Source organism: Anser brachyrhynchus, assembly GCF_964034855.1.
Source record: "Anser brachyrhynchus genome assembly, chromosome: 1".
Lineage (NCBI taxonomy): Eukaryota > Metazoa > Chordata > Aves > Anseriformes > Anatidae > Anser > Anser brachyrhynchus.
The window spans coordinates 186,788,758-186,816,410 of NC_137694.1; the positions used below are offsets into that span (position 1 = coordinate 186,788,758).

General features: G+C 38.8%; 1 protein-coding gene across 7 annotated transcripts in view; it reads left to right on the top strand.

Annotated features, from left to right (window-relative positions):
- The window catches only part of DCLK1 (doublecortin like kinase 1), a 243,785-nt gene that overhangs the window by 162,679 nt on the left and 53,453 nt on the right, over window positions 1-27,653 (top strand). For 5 of the 7 annotated variants that reach the window (XM_080602955.1, XM_080602954.1, XM_080602953.1 and 2 more), the window contains 2 exons: window positions 460-576; window positions 12,672-12,766. In XM_080602955.1, the coding sequence (XP_080459081.1) occupies window positions 460-576; window positions 12,672-12,766 (212 nt within the window). Of the gene's footprint in view, window positions 1-459; window positions 577-4,262; window positions 11,760-12,671; window positions 12,767-18,625; window positions 23,519-27,653 lie in introns of those variants that run through there. The other 2 variants (XM_080602959.1, XM_080602958.1) reach the window with 2 other exon arrangements.

Sequence of the window (27,653 nt, forward strand, 5' to 3'; positions counted from 1 at the left end):
ACACCTGCGTCATCTTCTTCAGTCTTAACATTTTGATATATAAGAGCAGCCTTCCGGTTCTGCTAGAGGAGACTGCCTAGGCTGGCAAAAATGCTTACATTGCAACTGGATCATTTACAAGAAACCACTGCATTACTTGTGCTGAAATCTTCAAAAGCAAAAAAAAAAAAAAAAATAGTGTCGTCTCGGCACTGTTAAATTAAGCTATACTAAGTACCTGCAGTAACCATGGTATTTGAAAGTCTGGGTTACTGCAGCAGTTCTTTGTCTGCAAAGTGGTACATACTGTACTTGGATTTTAATGGAGCCATTTATACAGATTTTATATTTTCCCATAAAACTCCTCAAGATGAATGAAAACAAGCGTGGGCTAAGTGTTTGTGCTTTTCATGCTCTTTCTGCTTCAGAATCTTGCTGGCTTTCTTAATTGCTAACTTATGCGGTTTCTTTGTCTTTCAGAATGCCGGGTGGTGAAATCTACTTCCTATACCAAAATAGCTTCAAGTTCACGTAGGAGCACCACCAAGAGCCCGGGTCCATCCCGACGCAGCAAGTCTCCTGCTTCTACCAGCTCAGGTAAAGCAAGCGAGAAATCTTTCTTAAAAAACAGCGAACAATCTGTTTCAATACAATTAGCAATGTGCTTAAAATACCACATTTCTGGCAAGAAGTGTGTATAAAATAGTTGATAGTAAAAATTCACTTATTTTCTCAGTTGCATTTGAGATGAAGTGTCTTTCCAGTATAAAAAAATTCTTCAGTGTTTTATAGATCATACTCTTGCATTACTCTCTTCATTTTTCTTCATTGTTCTTGCATGATTTTGCTTCCAGTACTTAAAGACTGACAAAAAGAAGTATTCTTTCTACTAAGAACTGAACGAACAATGCAGAAAGTAGTCCAAGTTACTCAGCGTAGGATCTGTGTCTGCAAATGGTTGATTTCACAATTTATTTTGTATTTTGTTTCTGGGGAAGTTAGGAGACAGCAGTGAGGAATGGATAGGTAAAAGACAATACGCATGTTGAGGAAGAGGAACAGAGCAAGGACAGAATGCAAATACAGATGTGAATGTGAGGTGCATCGATAGCTGAGGAAGAAGTAAATCAGAGTTGACTGAACAAGCCAGCAGTACAGGCTGGAGGAGGCTCAGCAAAAAGCTTTAAAAAGTTCTAATTCTGTCTGAAGGGCCTTGCTTTGGCTGCTTTTGCAGCTTCTCCCACCAAGTAGTTTATGACTAGTTCCCTCCTGCAGTTTCTTCCCAAGCATAACAAATAAATAAACAAAAGTACATTAGACAACTTGCCAGTATAATTTGCCTGCAAATACAAATAATATTTGATATGAGCCAGTTAAGTAGACCCAATCCAGCATTTGCAGCGTTGCTTGTGAATACGGATTTTGCAAGAGACAGACATTAGAGATGTCTGAGAGCCAGCTCACTACTTCTTGCCTCACGCCTTCTGCTTCCGGGGAAGCGATCATCATACTGGACCTGTCTCCTACCTGCATCCAGCACCGTAATGTCCTTAGGGAAAAGAGAGGTAGTGATCAGAATGGTCCAGCTGCCCAGATGCTCCTAGATGGTTTCAAAGAGGGGGAAGTATTGACCAACTGGAACCATATTTTCACAAGAAGGGTAAACTGGTAAAAAAGACATCCTTGCTCAGGGAAAGAGGAAAGTGGGGGAGACACAATGAGACGGAGGCGCAGATGTGGGTAGCGAAGCTAGGAGGCAGTGTGCCTCCCACGCATCCTAAGAACAGCTGAAATAGAGAAGCCTGAAAAGAGGTGATGGGAATAAGTATGAATTGTGAGGAAGAGGTGCACAGACTAGCTTTTGAACATATTTTAAGCTACTTTCTTTGTAGCTTGGTGGAATAAAGTTAAATTAAACTTTAGCAAGGGAGACCCTATTTGGTGTGTGGATGTTACAGGGTTTTTTTTCCAAATAGTAACAGGAGAATGCAGGAGAAATGTGAGTAAATCTTAATCTCATGCAGAGAGAGATTAAAAAAATAAAAATGAAAATATAGCAATGAATAGATTTTTTAAATATACAGTTTGATGTTAGACTCTGCACTAAAAAACAACAGTGTAAAGAAAACACCTGCTTTCAGGTATTAGATAAAAAATAAATTTATCCCATGAAGTACAGAAAATGTAGATTTCACTGTTCTGCTGTCCAGTAAGCCTAAAAATGTTGTCTGGTAATTGGTTTTATGTACATGTGACTGTAGCAGACTATAGAAATTACTGTCTAGTGCACATATGAGCAGATGATTCTTTCCATGTTGTTTACATTAAGCATCTCACTATTAAGAGAGGCTCCTAAATGCACATATCTAAAAGTTACACTTTTACTGTGTTGTTGTTACTGCTAAGTATATATATGTATTTTTTTATTCTGTGCTCTTAAACTGCTTTTAGTTTTTTTTTTTTTGTTTTGTTTTGTTTTTTTTAATACTTTGTTAAAGCAAAGAACTACTGTCAGGGGTTTTTCTCTCATTAGGTATAAACATAAAAAACAGTTGAGAAAGAGTTGATTCTCTGCTCCAATCACAGGCAATATATATATACACATATATTTTATATATATATATAAATTCCAAAATAAAGCTGTATCATTTTGTGAAGAGTTGTGTAGTAAAAAGCAGCAAGTTGAGAAAAATAGTAATACTGGGTAGGCAGAAAGTATTATTGATTGTGTGCCCTTTAAAAAAACAAACAAGTGAGCTGTATAGAGAGGAATGGGTTGCTAATTAGAAAGAATCTGATTCCTCGTTTGGTTCTTACGGCATTCTTAAAAGTCTACACATTCTTGCTAAGGAAAAGGATCGGCTGCCTGGTTTACTCATCAATTCTTGCCCCTATCGAGATAATACACATGGATAACCACACAGGTAAAAACAAGGATGTTGTATAGATGTTCAGAAATGTAAAAATAATGAAGTTAGATATTAAAACTGTCAAAATCCTAAAATGAAGGGATATCATTGAGTTACCTTTAATTCTCTGCTACATGCATCTATAGTATGTCATAATCTTTGATGTAGGTAGTCAATATTGCTTTGCTTCTCTTCTAGCAGAGGATAGCAGATAGGAATTCATCATTTTCAGAGTTAATGAAGGCACTGTCTTTGGGTTGTTTACACATTGTTAGAGAAATGGGTGTGTAAATGAGGCTAGGAAATGAGAACAGACTGCTTTGGCTTAAGCACCTAAATATCCTCAGGAACTGTTCCCCCCTCTTTGGCACAGAATTACAAATGATAAGTGAACTAAGCCTAACTTTGATCGAACTAAATGTTTATAAATTGCATTGAAGTCCATGAGGTGCATTCTGAGCAAATAGCAGTATGGAGTTGCCCACATTTGTCCCAATACCTTCTGAAGTTGTTTACAGAAATTGAAGGGGGTAGTTTTGTGGTTTGACCAGCTGGTGGTTTGGTTGGTTTTCCTTAATGTCTCTGTCTCAGTTTCACACCTGTAAGTTTGGAGAAATACTATTTTACCAAAACTGGTGCTTTAAAGATGTATTGGGTTTACATGGCAAGGTTCATTAGCAGGTGGGCTGCAGGGGTGGCCTCTGTGAGCAGAGCCCAGCAGCTGCCCAATGTTAGATAAGGGACAGTTTCAGCTGGCTCCAAAGGGACCCGCCGCTGGCCAGAACTGGGCCATGGGTGATGTTGGTTGGGCCTCTGGGAGAGCAGATTTAAGAAAGGGAAAATAAATGGTGTGCAACTGTGGCTGGGAGAGAGGAGTGAGCACCAGCCCAGCAGCCCCCAGGTCAGTGCAGCAGGAGGGCAGGAGGTGCTCCAGGCACGCAGCAGCAGTTCCCCTGCGGGCTGTGGAGAGGCCCCTGGTGGAGCAGGCTGTCCCCCTGCAGCCCACGGGTCCCACACGGAGCAGATCTCCACGCTGCAGCCCATGGACGAGACCCCGGTGGAGCAGGTGGATGTGGCCTGGAGGAGGCTGCGGCCCATGGAGAGCCCCCGCAGGAGCAGGCCCTGGGCCGGAGCTGCAGCCCGTGGAGAGGAGCCCACGCAGGAGCAGGGGGTCTGGGGGTGCCAGAATCCCGTGGGAGGGACCCCGCGTTGAGCAGGGGCAGAGAGTGACCATGAAGGAACAGTGGAGACGAAGCGTCAGGGACTGACCGCAGCCCCCAATCCCCTGTGCTGCCCAGGGGGAGGACATAGAATAGAGTGGATGGGGGTGGGGGGGGTGGGGGGGGAGGGGAAGGGCAGTGTTTTTAGTTTGCTTTTGTTTCTTAGTGTTCTGGTCCACTAGTGATAGGTAATAAATTATATTAATCTCCCTGTTCTGAGTCTGCTTAGCCCCTGATAGTAATTGTGGGGTGATCTCCCTGTCTTTATTTCAGCCCTTGAGCTCTTTCCATCATATTTTGTCTCCCTTTTTCTTTGAGGGTGGGGAAGTGAGAGAGTGGTTGTGGTGGAGTTCAGCTGCCCAGCAGGGTAAAACCACCACAAATGACAAATTCTGTGATGTTAACAAATGATTTTTAGAGAAAATCCTGCTGGAAGGGCTGTTGCCCCTAATGTGTAAAGCTTGCCATTTGTGGTGGTTCCTGACTGTGTATGGGAACAGGCAAAGGATGCTGAGTCCCCTTTTCTTGGTGAGCTGCCAGTCACTGCTCCAGAGAACCATCAAGTAGCAAGACTGAAAGCCCAGAACCTGCCATTGCCACTATTGGGCTTTGCAGGTGCAAGGAGATGAAAACAACAGCATGAGACCAAGGAAAAATGCTGCCCCACAGGCTCGAGGACACACTGTGGAGGGCAGGCTGCAGGGTTGCAGAGGGAGACGCTTAGCGATGCCAGAAGCTACACCAGGGCTTAGTGCTGTGCAGATTCAAATCAGGAATCTATTTCATATATTTCAGGAATATGTATTCAGGACAAGGAAATACAAGTCCGGCTATAAAGGAATGGGAGACACATGCTCACCCTTCTTTGAGCTATGCAATCTAAAATGAGCAAAAAGCTGCATCTGCTTTTTTACACCATTTCTTGACATATTTAAGAGAACTGTAAGCCTTCACATAGGTGATGTTCAGCTTTCTTTTTCAGCCTTGCCTTTTTTTTCCCTTTTTTAAGATGACATATGTTTAGTATGCTTTTATTTTCCTGATAGCCTCCCTCGCACCTGAGAGCAGATGAATCCTATATTTATATAAAACACAGAAGACTTTTTTTCTTAAAAGTGTACATGCAAGCTAGTAAAAGATCTGTGGTACGGGCTGACTTCTCTGTTTTTATGTGTTTTGTTCAGTTTTTTATTTACATTTGAGAGTGCTTCAAAATAGCAGCACGAGACAGAAATCTCACTGCAGGACGATTGCTTTCTGTTTTTTTCACAAATAAATTTGAGATATTGTCTGCTTCAAAACACTTTCAGTCTAAAGAGAAGTGGGGAACAGAGAAAGCAGAGAAGAGAAGCAGAGAACGGCAGCATCACTTCGCAGGCAGGCAGAGGGCTAAAGTCTGGCTCCAAGTGCAACAGATAATCCTGCCTCTGTTTTATTCTACTAATGTCTTCTTAAGGCCTTTGATGTTTTTTGTTGGCATCAAATATTACTCAGGAAAGGAGATGACAAAAGAGATGTTGAATTTCAGCTAGACCCCGGGTATCAGCCCATTGCCAGTGACTGAAAATTAGGAACGTCTGACAGCTATTCAGTAGCTGTCGGCTTCTGTCCAGCTATCAATTAACACCACTGGTGGCAGCCTCAATGCAGGTGAAGAGGTAATGGATTTGAAGAGAGCAATGCTTACTTCTTCATGATCATTATTTTTAATCAAATCAAGAGCAGCATGAGGCAGCTGGAATTATTGTATCCTCAGTCCCTTAAATTAAGGAAAGTTACTGCATTCAAATGAATTATTTTTTTAGCCTCCAAAATCCTAACTATGGTTTTCAGGACTTGCTTTAAAAAAAAAGCAACTACTTTTTTTTTTTTTTTCTCCAGTTTGAGCATGTCCTTCAAAATTACTTCCTTCTCACTTCTCCTCCCCTCTGAACTGTCTCCTGTTACCCTCAAACTATCACCCAAAATATTTCAGATGCTTGAAATATTATTTGTAACAGTGACTCAGGTTTGATGCTAAGAAGAGTTATTTCAGAATTTTGGTTATTTAGTGCGAGAAGTGTGTATTTGAAGAGTACCTTGAATGATACATATCAATTCTGAATGACAAAGGGGATGTTTGTGAAGAATGTCTCAAGTAGGTTGTATTACCAAAGGCTGGGCTTTTTTTTTTTTTAATTTAGTTTTGTTTTTTTTTAAAAAATGACACAAAACTACATCTGGGCAAAGACATTGTGGAGTTACACATCAAACTAAAGCTGATCAAAACTGGAGATGTTCCCTAGAGAAAAAAGTGTTTCAGGATATAGAAATTGGATCTTACTGAAAGCTTCTCTAGAGCAGATGCTCGTACTTTTCTCAGCTATTAAAAAAAAAAAGTAGATGTATTCCTTTGTAAAAAGATATGTTTTCGTTTAGTTTGATAGTTCATCCTTCGGCTGTTATCCAGAAACAACTCTTCTTCAGCCACCTGACTCAAGAAGGTCTTCTAGATCCCAAAGGAAGGAACATGACATATCATATTATCTCTGGCGGGGTCACATGTTTTTATTCACACTATTACAGGTACTCAGCTGACAGCTTTTGTAATAAATATGCTGAAACAAAACTTTCCCAAAGCCAGGAGTACAAACCCATGGGAGTGATGGAGTCATCCTACAGACCCAGGGATTTCCAGATGATTTTTACTTTGATCCTGGCTTGCTTTTAATTTTTTATTTATGTTGTTGGTATTTTATACTAATAATTAAAAAAAAAAAAGTTTTATCATTTTATAGCTTATAATAAAAATCAAGAGTCAGTAGGAGAAATAGATTTGGCTAGACCCTCTTAAAGGATGAAAAAGTTAAATGCTGTATAAAGAAACGTCCTCAGAGTTGGTACTCCATTCAACTCCATTCACATAGTCTAATTTGAGAATCCTGATCTTTCCAATTAGGCAAAACAGTTCAAAAGAGAGATTTTCATTAAATCTTACGTTACACGTAGGTGCTGTCTAGATTAAGCACTATGTGAAATTAACTGCCAAGATCATAGACATCTCTGATGAAATGCAGAGCAAAATCCAACAGGGGGTACTTAGCCACCTTCCGTGGCGACAAGAAAATCCTGTTGGATTGCAGGGAATTGTATTATCAAGGAAATCTCGTCTTCTGAGGTCTCGGGCATGTCTGCAATGTCTACGTCTGCAGCACTTCTGGGCTTGATTTTTTGGACATAGCTGACTTGAGGTTGAGGTAGCAGTGCCATCATAGTGGACACCTGTGGAGATCAGCCTGTGAGGACCTGTCGAGCCTCTTCTTGTGGATTTTACAGTTCATGAGCTCTTCTCTGTATGTTGTGGCTGCCACATGTACTGGTGACTTACTGGTGTCAAGTAATGGTGGCTGCTGAGATGGAAGTATAAACATGACTTAAGGTGGACTTTCTGCTGACATTTCTAATCTGTGGATGAGGTGAAAGCTCTGTATGGGTCCGTTAAGCCTTCTTCAGTGGGAGAGAGAGGCTCTTTTTATATCATCATAGCTTTCTGACATAAACTCTAGGAAAGACTGAATTTTTAAAGGACAGTTTAGCACCAGCTGTAAAGAATGCAGTACTGATTACTTGGGATTTATCTCAATCAGTTGCACACTACAAAGCCTTGTCTTTACTGAGGACCAACAATGAACATGGTGCTCTGCACAAACTCTCCTCTTCACAATGAAGGCAAAAATGATGAGATGTATACAAATAGAATACGAAACCAGAAGGAATTAAAAGGCAGGATTTTGTTCCCTAAATTCTTTGAAATTACATAATCTTCTTGAAACAAAAATTTTGTTTTGAAAAGGACATTGACAGCCTACAGGACTAACTGAGACACGGTCAAGTGGTTATCTGGCATCACCATCTTCTAGCTAGCAGTTGAAAATATGACCTACACATGTTGTTGTAACTTCTGGAAATCATTTTTTTAGTTTAGGCTGTTGCATGTCCTAGTCATGAATAAGTTGTGGTTGCAAAACAGCCCGCACCATCCCTTCTTTTAGTGCCTCTTTCCTCTTCACGCACACTTTTCTGTTTGGCAAACCACTTTCGTAGACAAGCAGCATCATCTCAACATGTTTTATAGAGTACAAATACTAACATATCAACAGGCAGCTTTATGGCAGAGTATGATTTTAACATAGTGGCACTGACATTTGACTGGCATTTGATATTTTAATTCAGCTCCCTCTCACTTTTTGTTTTTATTACTTACTAAAAAGGTGCACTATCAAAATGACTTATCCATTGGAATGCTATCAATGTACTTTCTATTTACAGCATTTTCACCAGTTTATAAACATCTTCATACGAAAACCTATCTTCCATTTATCTCAGTAGATAATGGTATCCAGCTCCAGTGTTCTGTTTTGGGGGGGCTTTTTCCTACCTTCATGTGTGTGCCAGGTGTTGCAAAAAAAAAATAATAAAAAGACAGGTTCCTGCCCTGTTATGCATCCAAGCTCAGGAGAGATGACCGCAGGCGAAGGAGTTCACAACAGCTGAGCATGTGCATATGTGTTCTCAGAACAGCCACAAAAATTTGTTATTGTTCTAGCTTTTTAATATGTATTTCACCTGTGAATTTTTGAATGGATAAATCTTTTTCATGAGACGATGGCAGGGCGCTGTGTGTTAAGCTGATGTCTCTGACCCCTGCCATTTTATGAATAAAAGTGACAAGAAAGCTCTTGCCTCACTCAATAACATGATTAATCACAACAGTGATTTACCAATTTCATATGTCTTTATCTACATCAGGGTTCCCTGTAGGAACATGTGCTGTATCAGCTAGTGAGAAATGCAGTGCAGATACTGGACAAGAATGAATTTTCAGAGCAGAATGCACAGAAATAGATTTTGGAGCGGTTTAGACTATATTCCAATACTTATTTGAAATGCATTATTATAAAATATTACAGATTTTATTCAGATATTTGTCGCCATGTTGTTATCTGGTCATGAGTTGAATATGTAAGACTAGTGTCATGGCTGTAAATGGAGTTGAGGAAGGTGATCTCAGTCAGCGTTTTCCAGCTCCACAGCACCAAATATCAACTCAATTTGCAAATTTAATTTAACAATTTTTAAGAAATTAGAGTTGGAGGTGGAATGGCCAGCAAGCTATAAATGAGGAGATAAAAAAAAGGAGAGAACCACTGCAGTAGATTGAGGAATTATTAGGAATTACCTTTTCTTCCTAGTTGTGATCTCTGTGTTAAGCATTACGTTAATTAGGAATAATAAAAATGCGTATCCCTACATATGCAGAACATCCAGAAGACAGACAACATGATGTGCTGAGAGAGCTCATTCTGCCAGAACTTAAAGCCTAAGTAGAAGAACGATCGGGATGACTTGAGTTAGGTCAGATGTTGTGCAGAATTGTATAGAGAGCTGGCAGCAGAGCCCACATCACCCAAGTCCCTTTTCAGGTTGACTCGAGTGTAGACCTCTAACGGCCTGAGGACATCAGAGTTCAATGGAGTTCTGTGCTTGGTTATGAAATCCATCAAAACTGGTAGGGGGAGGAAAATTTTGATAATTTTGCTTGGTGTCAACTATATACCAATCCTCTAAATGCATGGGTTTGGATTTATCTTGCCTGACTTTAGAAGTCTACGCTGCAGTGGACATTTCCAGTATGTTGTTGAACAGATGTTTTAGACAGTTGCTTCAGGATGATACAGCTTGTTCTACAACAGCAAGTTGGTTAAAACGAGGTGGAGAACTACTTCAAATGTAGAAGCCTGCACTGTACTTACCTAGCAACTGATTAAAAGGATCTCTTCCCCGAAGCTAGTTGTCAGCTCTCCAGTTTCCTAAACAGCTCTCTTTAGGAAGTCCTTGTACGCTCACAAAAACCCTGATAGGCTTTTTAGGTACCCTGCACTTTTGTATCTGGACATGGATAAGGAGGTGAGCAAGCTAATTTCATGACGGCCTTGGTCCATTATTTTCCTCTTGATTTCACTTATTTCAGACAGCTAACAAAACCGAAACAGCTATCATCATATTCATTTTTTAAAAAAATAAATGCAGTTGGGGAGAACATTGGAGCATAGCTTAAGCACTCTGGATGCTCTGGTAGTGGCAAGTGAGTAGTTTTTAGGGATTATAATACTTCATGCTTTCATCTAAAATAACTACTCATCAACATGGTTACATGTGGGAAATATATCAAGTCAAAGACACCATTGCATCTATTTGTTTGTTTTCAGTTGGTATCCTCAAGTTTCTCTCTACAGGACAAAAAATTGCAGTAGCAATTGGAAAAAAAATAATTGAGAAAAAAATAATCCTGGAAATTATAGAGAAGAAGTCAATCCATAAGGAACAGGAACCTGTGCCTAGTGCTAAAAAGTTTATTAAAGTGTATCTGTTATCTTAATTTTGTAACAATAATAAGAAAATCAGCTTGGTTTAAAGAGAATACAGAGCACAAGTCTTACTATGCAGTAGCAGTCTTAAGGTCAGGGTCCATGTGAATAGCAGTAGTTTAGTATTAGTTTGTAAGTCATACCAAATTTGTTTAAAAGAAACACTAATAAAAACTTCAGAAGTTTTGAGACTCCAAGAAGCTCATTTTTGATGTCTTCCCGTATCCCTTTTCCTAATTGTTTTCAAAAGTATTGCTAATGACTTTGGGTTTAGTCATAGATCGTACAGTTGGCCAGACCTATGTGTTGGGGTGTTTTTTTTGCTGAATATTGGATGCCCTTCAGTGAATGTGTCCATATGCTTGTGCTCTCCCCCACACACTTTGGACAGCATTTGAATCAGTGCTGTTATATACAGACCATTGTCCTCTGTACAAAGAGAGTTTGTAGCCTGGATGAGTGGAATGGTTTTCTATAAAAGGATCCTATTTAAATACAATTACCACTTCTTGTTGTTCCTGTGGTTATACAAAACACTGCACCTCTATCTTAAACAGTGCCTTGCACAAAATGATTTTGAGATCTAATCACTAATAGCACCTAATCTTTGTTGAGGGGTCATCATTAGTCGTGCAGTATAATGTATTTTATATATTGATGTGTGGTATGTTTCTTTCTTGTAATGTGCAGGCCCAGTATTAGGCAGTGAGAACAATGTATTATGTAAAAAGTAAGGAAAAGCCATTAAAAATGCCTACTGTATTATCCAAAGGAATTAGCATTTGCTAGATTGCCAGTCAGCCAAGGTTTTACAAGAGTTATTGTCATTTTGATTTCCAGATGAGTCATTTGGTATATTGCCCCCAAAGGCACCTCGTTATGATTCAGTGCACAGCAGATAAAATTGCTTAGGCTTTCGGGGCTCCGTGGAAAGCGAGTGGGGGTTGCGGTGGCTCAGCGTTGTGAAGCAGCAGCATTATGCTTAATTGACACCTTTGATGTAGCCCTAAGACAGCACCTGCACCTCCCACTGCTGCTCTGAAGACGTCAGCCTTACGCAGAAAAGGCTTCTGCTTATGAATCCTGCATCGCATTCAGCTCACTCTGTGAGCAGCCCTAGCTATCCTTAACTAATCCCATTGCTTCTCAGTTTGGCTACAGCTTGGCTTAGCAGAGAGCAGGAATTCTGCTCGCTGTTGTCAGGTTAAACAGTAAGATTTTGTCCATGTTAGAACTCATAGAAGGTAAGTCAAATGCCTTGTTGATATCCTGCTATGTAAATATACTCCAGAGATTCAGAATTTGGGAGTCTAACTGTATATTCTGTTTTTCCTGATGCTGATAGATTTGGACTGTGATAGAATAGTGGCTTGTTTAAAGAATATTTACGTAGATACGTGATACACGCTTTTTCGTGTTTCTATCAGTGTGAACATTATTGATAGCCTCTTGTGTGATTACTTTGTAGTAGAATTCTGTCCTCTGCTGGTATTGTTTTGTTAATTAAACGGGTAATGTCACATGCATGCAAAAGATGCTTTACAATTATAAGCACTGCCAGAGCTGGAGGGAACTGACTTATTTTAGAAAGTGATGCTTTGCTGTAAGTCAGACTTGAGAGGTTACGTCCAATTTATTTAGACCTAGAAAGCCCTTCTGGGTTAAGACTGAGGTGATGGTTGGGTCAGATGGCAATGCAAAAATTTCTTCAAAGGAGTGAGAGAGGAACAGCAAACAGTTGATTTGTTCTTGCAAGCAGTACTGCTTTTTATTCTTGGTGGGTAGCACTTGAGGCTGTAACTAAATTGAATGAAAAAGGTTTAAATATAGCAAATATCTGTTAAGGTTAACAAAGCACCTTGCTCTCCATCACTTTCAAGCACAGGAACAATACAGTTTAAGAAAACATGTTTTCTGTCATTGAGTAAATAGTCTTTTCAGGTTCATTGATTATTTGCGTGCACTTTGTATAAAAATTGGCTTCATGAGCCAAAACTCTGAGGAAGCAGTTCTTTTATGAATTACCTTATTTAATGTTTAAAACATGAAAAAAAAAGTTCAAAAAAGAATGAGAAGGAATGAGATATCTTGATTTAACAGTTCCTTTGCTTTTAATAATGCCTTGTATTTATTTTTTCAATTTATTGTCCTTTTAGTGAATGGAACCCCTGGTAGCCAACTTTCTACTCCCCGCTCTGGGAAGTCTCCAAGCCCATCTCCCACCAGCCCAGGAAGCCTACGGAAACAGAGGGTAAGGAAATAAGGAAGCTGATTTCTGAGTATGGCTGGGGAGAGTCGAGCATAGCTATTATCAGATAACCTTCTCCCCAGTGATACCTTGTGTTTAGAGATGTAGGGTGGAAGAACCTGGCTACGGTCTTTGATGTGTTTGTACAACATTATTAAGTGGGATACGAGAGTTCTGTGTCTGTCCAAATGCTAAGTATTATGGGAATAGGTTTATCCTTGAGGGAAAGTAGGGGATTATCTTTCTTCTTTTTTACAAAACTTTCTTCTGTTTCTAGTGTCTATTTCCAAACATTTCTCAACTGAAAGGAAATATTCATGTTGTCAAAGACTTTGTTGTTGTTTACCACGGGCATTATATCACTTGTAAAACCTACAAACAGCTTTGATTTTGAAGCAAGGTAAAAGAATGTGATACACAGCCTAATGAGGCAGCACGAGACTTGTCAGTCACTTTGCTGGATTTGTTAGCAGCTGTAGGTTCCCATTAGTGTTATGTATAGAGAATCTACAGCATACCTAAACATCCAGGATTACGGTAGTACCTATGTTACTGTTGTAATGCCCTAACAGAATTTTACTCGTTCAACCCAAAAGGCTCCACATGCTGATTTAATTAATTGTATTTGCTCAAAAGCAATGGGACAGATGTCTGTGTGTCTTCTCTTCTGCTATTTCCTAAACTGTGATCGGTTTCCAATGAAAGATTCCCCAAGGCAGTGCTCTGTCTCACACTTCTGTTTATAAACAGAGTTTGAACACATGGCTTTTTCTGCCTTTTTAATTTTTAAATAAAGACGATTTGTGTCTCTCTAAATAAGGGATTACATACTGTGCTGACACTGCTTGGCTGTAGGGGCTGGTGCAGACCTGATTCCCCAGGTACCCAGACCAGAAATAGCTGGAGCGTGGCACAGCTTCCTTCTGGCCTGTGTACCCTCCTTTCTGTCCCGTGGCTACCAGGAAGCTGAGGAATTGTGCATGCCCATGTCTTATCCGAGGCTGGAACTGTAGATTGCTTATAGATTTGGGAGCTGACTCGGAAGTACTTGGTGATCTTGCAGTATAGAGGTAGCCAGGAGTGGCAGCTTGGAGCCTTGGGGCAGTCGTGAGTCGTTGTCTGGTACACAGAGAGTTAAGATGTAAATGTCAGTTGGGTAAGTAGGTACCGAAATCTTGAACACAGTGTCTTCCACACCTGTTTGCTCTTATTCTCAAGGCTTGTTAATGAATCATTAATAAGTTACTGAAGAGGGAAGAAAGTTCCAAATGAATTATACATGGGTGAAGTAAGGGTGTCTGTTAAGATGGATGATATCAGTATACAGTAGATCTTCATTTGCTGTAAGGCTGTCTGCTTTCATTAGTAACTTTCCAAAGCTTCCTTCCCTACCGCTGATGCTTCTCTTTCCGCATTGAAGAAATGTTTTGCTGTTAACATTTGTAGATGGCTAAGTGGGAACCATGTGGTCAGCACCATTAGACACAAGGTGTGTTTGTCCACAAGGTTTCTGACTTGAAAATGTGAGGATTGAGGCAGATGGGCTTCATCTTGTCCGGGCTCCCTGTGTGGAAGTGTAAGAGGATCAGTATTATGGATGCACAGGGCTGTGTAGTGGTAACATAATTACTTTGCTAAGTGTGCAGAGAAAAAGTATTGAAATAAATTACAGGAGAGAGAATAAATTGCTTAAGAGTTGAATTCTCTTCTGAGATACTCATATCCAGTCCCACTGACCTCAGTAGGGGACCTTTCATGCTTCTCTGACTTTATTCTAGACCAAACAAACAAAGAAAAAACCCTGTCCTGCAGAAACATGGAATACAGTTACATAAAAATGCATGGGCGTAGTATTATTTAGTTTACAAAACACACAAAACAAACTTCTGCTAAGAAGTTAAGGGATAGAAACTTTACAAATGCTCTGAGAATTAATGTAGTTCCTTTCATGTTTACTTTGTGAAGTGAATGAGCTAGAAGTCCAATACCAAAACATATGATTGTGTTGTTAAAGGTCATAACGTATTCCAGTGACTAAATCAGCTGCATGAAAAAACATTAAACTGTGCTTACTAATCTAAAATTGTTGTGTTGGCAGTCTAATTAGCCTTTTGTTCTGTTTTAGTGCCATCTTTCATATGTACCTGATAAAATTTTTTTTAGAAGACAGGTTATATTAGATACCATATTGTCAGAAACCAAATTTGAACCCAGAGCATTCTGCTGTCCTTAGCCACTTTATCTACAGGGCTGACTAGCCAGCTACAGGAGCAGATTTATTCCCTTGGAGGTTATTGAAGTGTTGGTATCATTTGACAGTCTCAGAAGAGGAGACTGATCTCACCGCTCCTCTTGTCCCCAAGTGCTGAGAGGTGAGGTGTCACTGCCCCCTGCCCAAAAGAAGAGCCTTGGCTGCTTGATCTGTGTTCTCAGGTTGAAGTTTTCACCTGGGTTCAGACTGGTCTGGGTTTCTCTCTATACATGGAGTTTGAGAGAGCAGCTGCTTTAGATCTTAAAAGATGCTGGGTACTGGGAAAGCCAGCTCAACTTTGTAATTTGTTTTCTCTCTGCCCCTCTCTCCATGTGGTTTGAATCAGAAGAGTGCCTGGGCTCTCATGCCACTTGGGATGCCACTGGTAGTACTGGGTCTGGAAGACTATAGGGAATGTTGGCTCTAACATAGCCTGTTTCCCCTCAATGTCAGTGATCGATCAGCTCTTCAGCATCCCCATCCGAGTGTTTTGAGGGAGTTGCAGGCTTGGTACTTCTGAATGCTCAGGGGTCTGGGCAGGCTGCCAGTGTTTTTCCTGGGAAATACAGGTGAGAGGAAGGAAGTCATGTTTTTGAATTCAGAGGCATGAAAGCAAGGTAACACTGTAGGCTAAGGGATTTGTCCCTGTGAATAGTAAAGACCTGCAAAAATAGTACAGATGGTAGAATTTTTCTAAAGAAAATATTCCTTCTAATTACGGAATGCGTTAGGCAACTTAAAATAGGGATCGCTCCTCTTACTGACATTTCATCATTCAACCTTTAAAAAAATAAATTCTGGCCTTTGACACAAGGCTTTCCATTCCTGTAAATAAAGCCCAGAATGCTGCTGAGATACATGGGCTACGATCATGAGAACTGTACTCTTGTAACCCCACCGATAAAATTTTAGACCCTCAAATCCAGGACATAAAAGATAAAGTTTCGTCCTTTCTCACTCACACATGTACATGGCTGAGTTATTTCCATAAATTCAGAAGTCAGTGAAAGTCACATATATAATCTTGGTTGAAATCCAGTCTATATTTGGGGAAGGCAGGATTTGAAAGATTAATGTCGTGGGTGTAATACGAGGACTTGAAAGTGAAACAGGAATCATTTGAACTCCTATGGTTTTCAGCTTCTGAGTATTTAAACTTGCACCTTATGTAGTATAGGTACGCTTTCTTATAGCTTAATTATTTTTATTTTTAATAGGGAATTAAGATTCTTGTTTTTAAATTTTTATGTCCTTACTTGTGTATTTCTGAGGAGGATGAAACCATCTGAAATTCAGGCTTACAGCAGCTGAGTAGAATCAGTTACCATGCTGCACATGCTCTCAGTTCCTGCCACAATAGAGTTAGGTTAATGATAAGGACTCGGAAAACATGACACAGCAATCCTAGTAATAAATACACATAAGATCATCCCCTACGTGTTATTTAATTAGCCTTTGTAATAGTTTATGAACTTAGTTTTTCCACTCTCTTGTAATCAGTGTCGGTACTTCAACTCGAGTGGAAATGTTTTATACCTTATATCTGATTTTTCAGTTGCTTTCCATTATTATAAGGATTTTTTTCTACAACCTACAGGATGATAAAAAATTAGACTTAAGGCACTTCTTGCCTAATCAGACAGAGAAGTTGAATTCTGGGTATATAAGGATTTTTTGAGTTGTATGTGGCCAAGAAGGTTGTACTTGTTTAGCAAGTTTTGTCTTTTTATTAATATACGAAAAATACTAAATAGATTCTCCTTATTTTTTTATTTTTTATTTTTTAGATATGCAGCTCTTTGGCAAAGTACAGGCAAGGAAAGTTCTTGCAGAAAAAAAAAAAAAATCTTTCAAGGATTTAAAACTATATGAAAGGGCAGAGAATATGATCCTGAAATCTTGTGTGTGATTCTTTAAAACAGCTGTATTCCCTGAATACTAAAAGTCAGTTCTACAAATATCTTCTTTGTAAATTCCAAATGCATATTTTTTTATATATATTCAGAAGACTAAGCAAACTCCTGGAGGATGCTATTCAAAAGTTTGTTTTGTTAACCTCAAATCATATTTTTTTTTGGTACTATATATTGGAAACTCCAAAACTGTACATGCACAAAAGAAATTTTAGCAATTAGCTAGTTTGTATTCAAAATGGAATGGGATTGTCTGTTCGAAATTATTGTTTGGTCCAGATTTTTCACAACAAAATTGGAATTTGTTTAAGACTGGATTTTCAAAAGTATGTACCATGGCTTACTGTATGTACATGTGCCCACGTAAAATAAGCACTCCGGGCAGCTAAAACCCATTTAAGGGAATTAAAATCCCTTTTATTTTCCCTTCGGCTGCAAGTAAAACACAAACCTTTATAGATCATGTAGAGCCTTGTGAATTTGAAATTTGTAGATGATTCATTTTAGGTAGTCCTTGTTTTATAAAACAGCTTTTGGATTATTTTTTTTAAGTTATCTTCCAGTGATTAACGAAGAACAAAAACCCTAAAGCTGGCTCCATCAGCCTTCTTCCCTGTTCCTTCCCCTTCCTACCTGTTCTTGTATTTTGCAGATCTTGCCAATGTTTTGTCTTGAACTTGTTTTGCTGTACTCTGTAAACATGTTCTGTACTTAAAGGATGCCCAGAAACAGCTGAAAGGTAGCAGAGCTTGGCTGTGTGGTGCTGGGGAGGCAGAGAGCTGCAAGCCACGTGACTGCTCGGCACCTCTCTGAACCGTCAGCTGTGCTGAATTCACCCTAAAAAGATAGTACTCTAGCCCAAACCGCTTCTCCTCGTTGAACTTCCTTTCATTCTGTGCTGCTGTGTGCCTTGGAGGAGGTTGTTGTGCTGTGTAGGTTGACTAGGGCAGTGTCTCATCCCCTAGCACCTCCGGCATTATCTGATCACTCAGAGGATGCTCAGAGTGGGTGTTGAAAACTGAAGTGGATCCGTACACTCAGACTTGCTCTCTCTGCTGTCATGAGCCGGTTGCTTGGCTACCATCAGAAAGAGCCAGGACTGGGGGATTTTACATGCTGTTTTACACACACAACCCCCCAAAAGTGGAAAAAAGATACTGTTGTCAGTGCACTACAGGTAACAGCGGTGTTCACTGTCAGCATTCGGGGCTCGAATGCTGCTGGATCCGTGGTATATGGCCAATGGGTGGCAAGCTTTGATTACCTTGCAATGTAAGGTAAGCATTTGCTTTCCTACTGCCGTTGACAAAACAGCAAAAGGGGAAATATATTCTATTTTGGAAAAAAAAAAAAAAAGAAAGATTCAATTCATATTGCCAAGTCTCCAAACAATTAGGAGACTCTCTCAAAAAGTCAAAGATTGTTTAATAGTGTTCAATGGGAAAGAATCAAAGGAAAAAATAATTGCCTCTTAGAATATCTTGTACCTTGAACTCCAGATTTATTTACAGCCATCTGTTTGTTGACTAAAAAGTAATTGTATGAAAATAAGCAAAAAAAAAAAAATGATTATATGGAATATGTGTATTTTATGTTAAACGACATCTTCTGGTCCACAGTAACAAAAAGATTGTTAGACAATAGCAGTGCAACAAACCGAACACAATAAACAAATCTATACTGCACTTCATCTTACAGGACCTGTATCGCCCACTCTCCTCGGATGATTTGGATTCAGTAGGAGACTCAGTGTAAAAGAGAAAATGGAACAATGTTTATGGTTTGTGATTTGGTGAAGGTTTAACATTTTTAAAGAGAATAGCTGCTAATTTACAGTAATAGTGAATCACACAAAAGAGTTTTGCATATTTAATATTAAAAACACGGGGCCAAATTAATTCTAGCGTGCGGGGGTATTTTTGGCTTTACCACTGCATTTTAATGCAAGAATTTGTAATGAATGAGCCATTGAATATGCCCATCAAGTACAAAACAGCATTGTGCACACTTTAAGCAATGGAGATTGAATAAGGTGAATATAACGCACAAATCCATAGTGGGCACATTTATGAATAGCACTCTTTTTATCATCTAAGGTACTGATTATATGTTCTGTTTTTAACATAGGTATCTTTATTCATTTTGATACGAACAGTTAATGAATGCTTTGCTCTTACCAATGAATAGGTAAAACGCAGGAAAGAAAAAGCCTGCCATATTAAACTGCTTGTACCACACTGTCTGAACCCAACACAAACATTTGGAGCACTCTCCTCTCGTTCCTTTCAGAGTTTAGTCTTTTTAGCTAAGTGAAAGGAAAAAGGAGAAATCTTGTGTGGTCGCAGAACAGAAAGTAAATGCTTTCAAAGCAAAGTTGAAGTTCTCTTTTTACATTTTGGTGAGCGTAAACAGATGAGTGATCACAGACAACATGAATGTTTTACCTTGCAAGAGCTGTAAATACTGATCATCCTCGTGTTGCAAGTAAATACGGATGCATTTCTAAAAGAGGAAATAGGTAGGCCTGCTGGCTACCACTGTAATCTGACACACGTATGTTGACACCTTTTGGTAAAACACATTTTGCCTGAGAAACCTGTGGTTATTTTCACTTATGTTAAGGACATGAACATTTTTTGTTGACTTGCTGTAATAAGGCAGTTGATGCCGTTTTAAAATGAAAGCACACAGAAATGGCGGTGTTGTAAATCATCCTCCTACTGACCTAATTTCTCTGCTTTCATAATTTCTAGAGGTGGTCGTTTTGTACAGCATGAATATGCAAAACTCCTTTCGTGTTAAAGTAGGTCATGCATTATAACCAGTTGCTTAACAAATATTTACTAATTTTGTTTTCTGCTGCTTTATTGTGATAATTTTAGTTGACTACATTAATTTACATAATAGCAATATTTCCTATTGTATGTTGCATATTCCTTTAATATTTATCTGTTGTATTTAAGCCCATAGTGTAGTGATGACACACTGTTCCTGTTTCGTACACTTCTTTTCAGTATCTTAAATACTAATCGTTTAAGAATTAGAAATTAGTGTGTTTCTGATCCTCAGCAAAAATCTATAGAGATTATATTTTTGATCTACTTAGTGATGATTTAATATATTTTGAAAGCAGGCAAATTTACTTAATAGAATAAAATGGTTAGCTGCCACATGCCAACTTTTAAATACAGTGAAATAATTTCTTTACACTTATTTGTCCATAATAAAATTCAGCAGCTGAAAAGTGTTGGCATGTGACATAAAGGCTTCACTGTATCATTATTGTTTTCTTTACAGAGGATATTTACAAAAACGAATAAATGGGCAGCAGAATACAAAACTTACCTTCTCTGTTTTCCATACTTGGTTCCAGTATCACCTGGAGGGAAAGTCATTCATCTGGCAGGTTTGCTGAAGCAGTTAGGTCATTTCAGTTTGAAATGCATGTTTTGCCATTCCTGCTTCAGACTTCGGATTTAAAACTGCTTCCAGCAATAGGAGCAGTCCCCCTCACATACTCCGATCACAGGGCATTCCTGTTCTACTGAAAAAGTGCACAGCTGTGAAGTTACTTGCATTTTTGCCTGTTAGGAGGGAATGTCTCAGTAAAATGTATTACTTAATCCCAAGAAACCTGTATTACGTTAAGGTGCATTGGGATCAGCTTCCAAAAATTCAGAGAACTCCACCAGACTGAACAAAACACATACTGACTTTTTGCAAATTGCTTTTTCGTGTAAAGAAAATAAATTCCAGGAATTTTATTTTTCCTCCCCTCTTCTTTATAGACTACTGCTGCTTAAGGCAGTTTATTAAGAATGTTTGCTCTGCACAGAGAGCCCAGCTTGCCAGCAAACAGGAATGGCGTAGCTTTGCCTAGCTGTGGAAAAGAAAAATGGAAAAATCAGTAATTGTTATCATAGCGAGTTTTCCATCAACGCTGTTGCAAAGAATATGCTAGCCTATAACATTTAATCATTTCAACATATGACTTGTATTAAGGGGCAATTCAGGGGCAATATGTATCATTAATATTTCATTTAAGGAATGAAAGTCCCTTAGAGATTGAAAAGGTACACTGTTTATAGACTTTGAGATCCCTTTTGTGTGGAATGTAATTCCCATTATACATGAGCAGAAATGAAATGTTTCTTTTGAGCAAGACCAGAAGGTTTCAGGTTATCGGTGAAACTGAAATTGTGTTTCATGATGCTGTAGTTCTACTCGCAACAGCACGGGTTTTAGCTTGTCCCTAGATTTCATCGGCTTCATTAAATAACAGAATAGCTCAAGTAACTTTATAGTGTTTGAACCTCTCATAGTCCTCTGTATGCTGCATTATTTGTGCCTACTGTCAGGTGATTATGATGTAGCTAAAGAGTTTCGTATAGATCGTGAATGCTTTGCTTCCCTTTGAGCTTTTTGAATACGTGTTTATTTCCCTAATGCTTTCTGCAACTTTCTGGATTATTTTTAATCTCTTTCCTTTTTTCTTTTCTGCAACAAACAGTTCACATGTGAAGCACAGAATGTGTGTGTGTATGTGTACATCTGTGCACGCACGCACACACAAATACATACATTAATGGCTATGAAATCCATGCACAGTTAAGTCACATACGTGGCTTCTTTAAATGAGTATGTGGGGAAAATATATGAGGGGAAGTTGTTCATCTTGTGGGATTCGCTTCAACTCTGTTCAAGCTGATGGAGCTGTACCGATCTCTCCCTGCTGAGCAGTTCCCCTTAGGAATCCTACACAATTTTAAGAGATCTCACGTACAAACGAGGGCTTAGTTCTGCTCCGTTTTAAGTTGGTGGCAAAACCATGATTGACTTCAAGGTGGGAAGGATAGGACCTTATGCACAAAGTATATATACACTTACAAAACATTAACCATAAAGCTGAAATGGTTATTATTTTGACATGGTTATTTTGACATGGTCAGACCTGTATCTCCTCATCAACTGCACCGCCCTGCAGTGTAATTGTTAAGTCATGCAATGTTAGAAGTTGGTTCTTGTTGTTGTTGTTGATATCAATAAAATTGTTAACATTCACTAGCCTTTGTGAAAATTGTTTTTCAATTTTTAAAATAATTCAGGAACAGCACATTACATTTGGTTAGCTTTCCCTTCAAGCCATTTCCATAGGCTGTAAAATGAAAATTCTGGGGCATTAATATTGTGAATATAAATGTGCATTATAAGAAGGGATACATAATGTTAAACAGTCTTGAAGAACACATGGGTTTGAGATTGTTTGACTTAACAATTCAAATAAACAGTAGTGTTTAGTTTTACAGTTGTGTATTTCACACTGCATTTTGAACTTTCTGTAGTGTAGTATGTTACAGAAAATGTTCTCCAACTCTAAAAGTTAAAATTAATTAACAGTAATATAGAAAAGAACTTCTGATCAACCCAGGTTGCCTGTTTTGTCAAAAATAGTACAAAAATAAACGAAAAATCTTTACGGTGCTAAATTACCTTGTCACTTGATGAATACTAAGATTAATGTCATCTATGCTTTTTCTTGTATACAGCCTATTACAAGATTGCTCTTAATTTAGTCTTCACTTTCAGTTCATCTGTTAGTGATAGCACGAGATCTTGTGAGTTATCAAGAGGAAAACAAACTTATGTAACTCAGCCAGCAGTAGCTTTACATGCAGGTAACAGTAAGCAAGTGATGGTTGCACTCTTTTGAAAGAGGTGTCATGCCTCACAAGCAAATCCCTCTGTTCACAAGGCAATGTTACTCTGAGCTGTGCTTGCTGTAGTAACACCTTTCAACTGGCTTGTTTTGCCTCTTTCACTGTGCACCTGATTTTTCGGGGCGGCTGGGTGCCCTAACTCCCCACCGGAGTCAATGGATATGTAGATACATGTATTGTGTACGCACAATTTAATAGAAGGGTTAAAAACACACACAGAGCCTGCATACATACTTGTATGCATTTTAGTGTCCGTGTTTGTGCATGTTGATTATATTAGAATTTGCTTAAATTAACCCTCAGCAGTGAAGTATGACAAAAGATATACTGTATTCAGCGTGTGCTTGTTGTCTGACATTACATGAGGTAATTAGTTTGTGGTTTGCCCTGCGATACAGTGTTTTGGAGTTTGAGCTGTAGTGAAAGAGGAGCTACCAATGTTTGTGCTAAGTCCTCTTTTTTTTTTGTTAGTTGCACTATGATCTTGTAAATATTGGCACATTTCCAACGTAAGTTTAAGATTTTACAAAGTTATGCATACAATTATTTTTTTTAAAGAAAAGTGCTTGGATTATTTGCTTTTTAAAATATACCGTTTTTGTATTAATGTGATGCAGGAAACCAAAAAGATAGCTGTTGATTTATCAGCAAAAAAATATGTTAAACTTGCAAAAATAAATGCCGATGAATGTTTTATTTAATATAATCAGCTGAAGAAAATCACCTTCATTTTTGTGCCATTGTTTCATCATACTGTGTTGTACTTGTGTTTCATATTTGACCATGTCATCCTGGTTGCAATTTGTTGTTTCGCTAGATTTAACATTACTGTAGATTATTGTAAGCGATGTAATAAATATATTTAAAAAATAAACACTGTTCGGTGAGTTTATTTTGGAAACGTGATTAACAGGCTTTAAAAAAATACTTGCAGTCGGTATTGCTAGTTCATTTTGCATCATTATTGTCTATCTGACAGTTCATTTGGTCTCAGCATATGGGATTCATGCATCCCAGTGGGTTCCTTTAAATAGCGGATGCCTTCAATGCTTTTTTAAATAATAAACTCCAGGCCGTGGTATTTAGATGTAAAGGATCCTTCAAGGAAGAATTTGTTTTTTAATGGGATTTATGGAGACAGTGAGTATACCTGCCTCAAACTGCTTATGGGTAAGAAGTGTGCACGCGACGGGGTAGATTTAAGTATGAAGTGGGAAATGAGCGTGCTGCATCCACAGAAAGGTACGAGCCCCTGCTGACAATTGAGCTGTAGCAGCACTCTTCTCATGTCACGTATTAGGAAAACATGCCTGTAAAAAGCTAAGAGTACTGAAACATACCCACCGTGTTTTAAAGTATGTACCTTGTTTTCTTGATACAGCTTTCTACTCTTCTATATATATGTGTATATATGTATATATAAAATATATATATCCTTCTGCCAGTCTGATGCTTCAGGTGGCACTCAGACACTCTCCTAGAGAGATCTGTGGCCCTCATAAAAATTCCACTTTTGAAACCCTCTTGCTTACTGGTAAATAGCTCTGCCTGAAAAAGTCATACGGACCCAGAAAGGAAACTGCATTACAGAACGGAGGAATACTGGAAGCACAGTAAGTTAGGTTTCTGTCTACCAAGTAACAGTTAAAAATATCAGGAGAGCTTTCAAAATAGTTGCAAAATAAAAGTGATGATTGTGCTCTGTCCTTATTTAGGTGGAAGAAATCAGAACCTCCTTTGACTGCCTTTGAATTTTTATATTGTAGTCGAGTGGAAAATTTTATCTGTGTACGGCTTTAGAAAAGGAAAAAAGAAACCTTCACATTGCACTGCTGCACATGTAACTTTTTATGTTAACCACGATATGGATACAGTAATGCTAGGTCAACGTCCGATACCATGAATATGATACATCCATTTTTTTTTAGATCATCAATCTTTTCTCAAGGATGCCAAAGGTTGAGTGAGCCTCCAGTCTGAATTATGGCTCAGCTTTGGAAGCAGCTGTTAGGAACTAGCAGGGGTTAGATTTAAGTTTGCTGTTAAATACCATATAGAGAACTCTGTGGGTCTTTCAGAATTGCCTTGTTACTCAAATCAACTATATAAGCATATAAGCAGCTGATGCTCTAGCTTAATAAGAGGAGCCTAGCAGAACCAAGTGCTTCAGCTTGGAAGTTTAACTTCAGTCTGCCAGCTCCATTTTCTTGCAAACTCGCCCGTTTGTCCCTCTGTCCCTCAAAAAGGAAAAATAAGTTCATGACACATGCTGGATTGTTGCTTTTGCTGTTTGAATTTACCTCTTTTTCCAAGCTGTGTAAATCCTAAATTGCATAAACGAAAAAAAAAAAAACAACAACACATACTTCCTGATGTAGGTTCTCTTTTAAGTCACTTGTTTAACGGTATAGTGCAGGGTGTAGAACAGGATAAGTAGCAGATTTACATACATTTTTTATTACTCCTTTCCAAATGAAGCAATTTATAAATAAATGTGGATCTTACGTGTCAGTTCAGTGCAGTGTCCAACTTTGCAAAGAAAACAGTTGCATCATTTTTCTTTCTGTACATGGAATTCCACTGGCTTCCATTCTTTCAGCAAGAAGACTGAGGATTTGATGTTTCTTCATGAAGTAATTTTTTGCCAGCCCTGTACTGTTTACATGAAAACTTTTTTCCCCTCTCAGCTGGCTGGGCCAAAAATGCAAGTGATTAAACAAAGGAAAATCAAAAACATTTCTCGCCGGATAGAGTTGGGAGCTGGAGTTTCGGTGTAACCCTTTGTTTCTCTCTAAATTGAATAGTAAAGAAAACTTAGTTTGTCCTCTGAAAGTTGCATCCAAATATATTTATCATTTTAAACCAGCTGTCCTCCGCTTAACGCTGCTACATATTACAAGAATTTGGTGAGTCCTTCAGAGTCCTAGCTGCACTGCAGTGTTGTCTTTATTTACCATTAACCATGAAGATCTTTAGGCTGTGGAGCTGGCTATGTCAGGAATTCACGACAGCTACCTTGCAAAGGTTATTTATAACCAAAGTGAACGATAGCATGGGCTCCATAAGAGCCGAGCTGTTTTGTTTTGTCTTTAATCCTATTTCCCCTTGCTGATTTGAACTTTATCTTAAACATACTACTGACACACGTAGCTTTTTCTCTTCCCAGGAATTATGTAGAATTCTTGGGAATAGGGAAAACCTTAAGAGGCATCACTTAAAAACATTAATAATTCCTTTGTCCTGGGCCTCATTCCTGCATTTACAATTTGTTTACTAATTTTAACCTTTGCTTCATTAATGCCATTTCTAAGCGAGTATAACTCTGCATGAGTTCCAAGCTTAGCTTTACACCTGTGTGCCTTTCTGTTACTCACATTTCATCCAGATGCTTCCTTCATGCCGTGAAAATACAAAGGAATCTATTGTTGAGAGAGCTTGTAGGCTCCATATGTGCTAATAAAGGTTTTGAGAGGTTTGGAAAATATAATGCAGTGTTCAGTTTTTAAGATTCAGGAATCCGAGTTGCATAATCAAACTTCCTTGGGCATACTTGTTTAAGTTTCCTTTCATAATTGCTGATACTGATAGTCCACAAGGATTACTCCCGCTGTTGAGTTGAAGTGTGGTTTTAAGATTAATTTAGGACAAAGGTGAGTATGGGGAGAGAGAAATTGCAATAATATTTATTTTACTGCCTTTTTTCATGGATTTAGCACAATTTCCACTGAGATACAAGCTATTCACAAAACAGTTGCTAAATAAATCTCCCAGTGAGACACGGATGAAACTCTAGAGCACTAATGTTTCCATTCACATCAATGAGATGTGTGGTGTGTTGGCCATCTGTTATATAAAACTGAATAGGATCTGAAGTCCTTACACCAAAGACCTGATTTTTTTATGCCATCGCTTTTATGGAGGTGTGCCATAAAAATGGCCATGTGCTGGCAACCTGTGCAACGGGACCCCTTTAAATCCGTGTCAAAGCGATGACATTTCAAGCACCTCAGCATCTCTTAAAATTAAAACAGCTAATTGCATTAAGGTCTGTGTGTTGAAGAGATTATACTCTTGCTTAGAGTTTGTTTTTTCCCTCCCATCTGTAATATCCCTAATGGGGTCCGCAGCTGGGAGAACAACAGCGTGCACGACAGACTGCCTCACGATTGGCAAGCCAACTGGAAGGAACACCAAGACCCACAAGGATTGCTGGACCCGGAGGGCTTTCAGCTTGAGAACAATGAGCTAATTAAAGTCTAAATAAACGCAATGTCCTTCTAGCTTAAGTAAAGATAAATAAATAAGTGCCTGTGTGTTGTTCCAGGGGGTTAATAAAGACTAAAATACTTGTGTGTCATGTTTACCTTGCAACATCTTAATTGTGGAAGGTCTGTGAGCAAACCTACGGTTCCTGATGGTTTTTAATCTGTTGTTTTAATAGGAGGGGTTCAGCAAAGGTAATAAAACGTCCATTTTCTTTGTTTAAAGCTCAGCACTTGCTGAAGTGCTGTGCCGAAACAGGGCCTAAAAGGAGTCTCATTTCGGAAGGACCGAGCAGTTGCAGTTCTCAGCTCAACCAGAGCTTGAGGATCTTCGAGAAATTAGGTTCCCAGATAGAAACCTGACTCTCTCTAGGCACCCATTCTGTGAAGCTGTGGCCACCGAGCTAGGTCTGGGTTTTAACATCTCCCATGCTCACAGATCAGAACAAGGAGTGCAAGACTCCGTGAGGAGGCCGTCGAACTGCCAGAGGAAGCAGCAGAGGGGTGCAGTCAGCAGTGCTCGACCTAACATCTGCCAAAAAGTGTAATCTCACCGGTTAAAATGCGAAAACTGAATATAGAAGTTGTTTGATAACCTGTTGAAAATCTGGCACTAGCCTTTAAATGTAAAGATTTATTTAATGAATTGAATATATAACAAATACTAAACATCGCAATTCCTTTAGGAAAATGCTGTGGAGTGGAAAAACAAGAAATTGCATGCCTAGTCTAGGAAAACGAACAAAC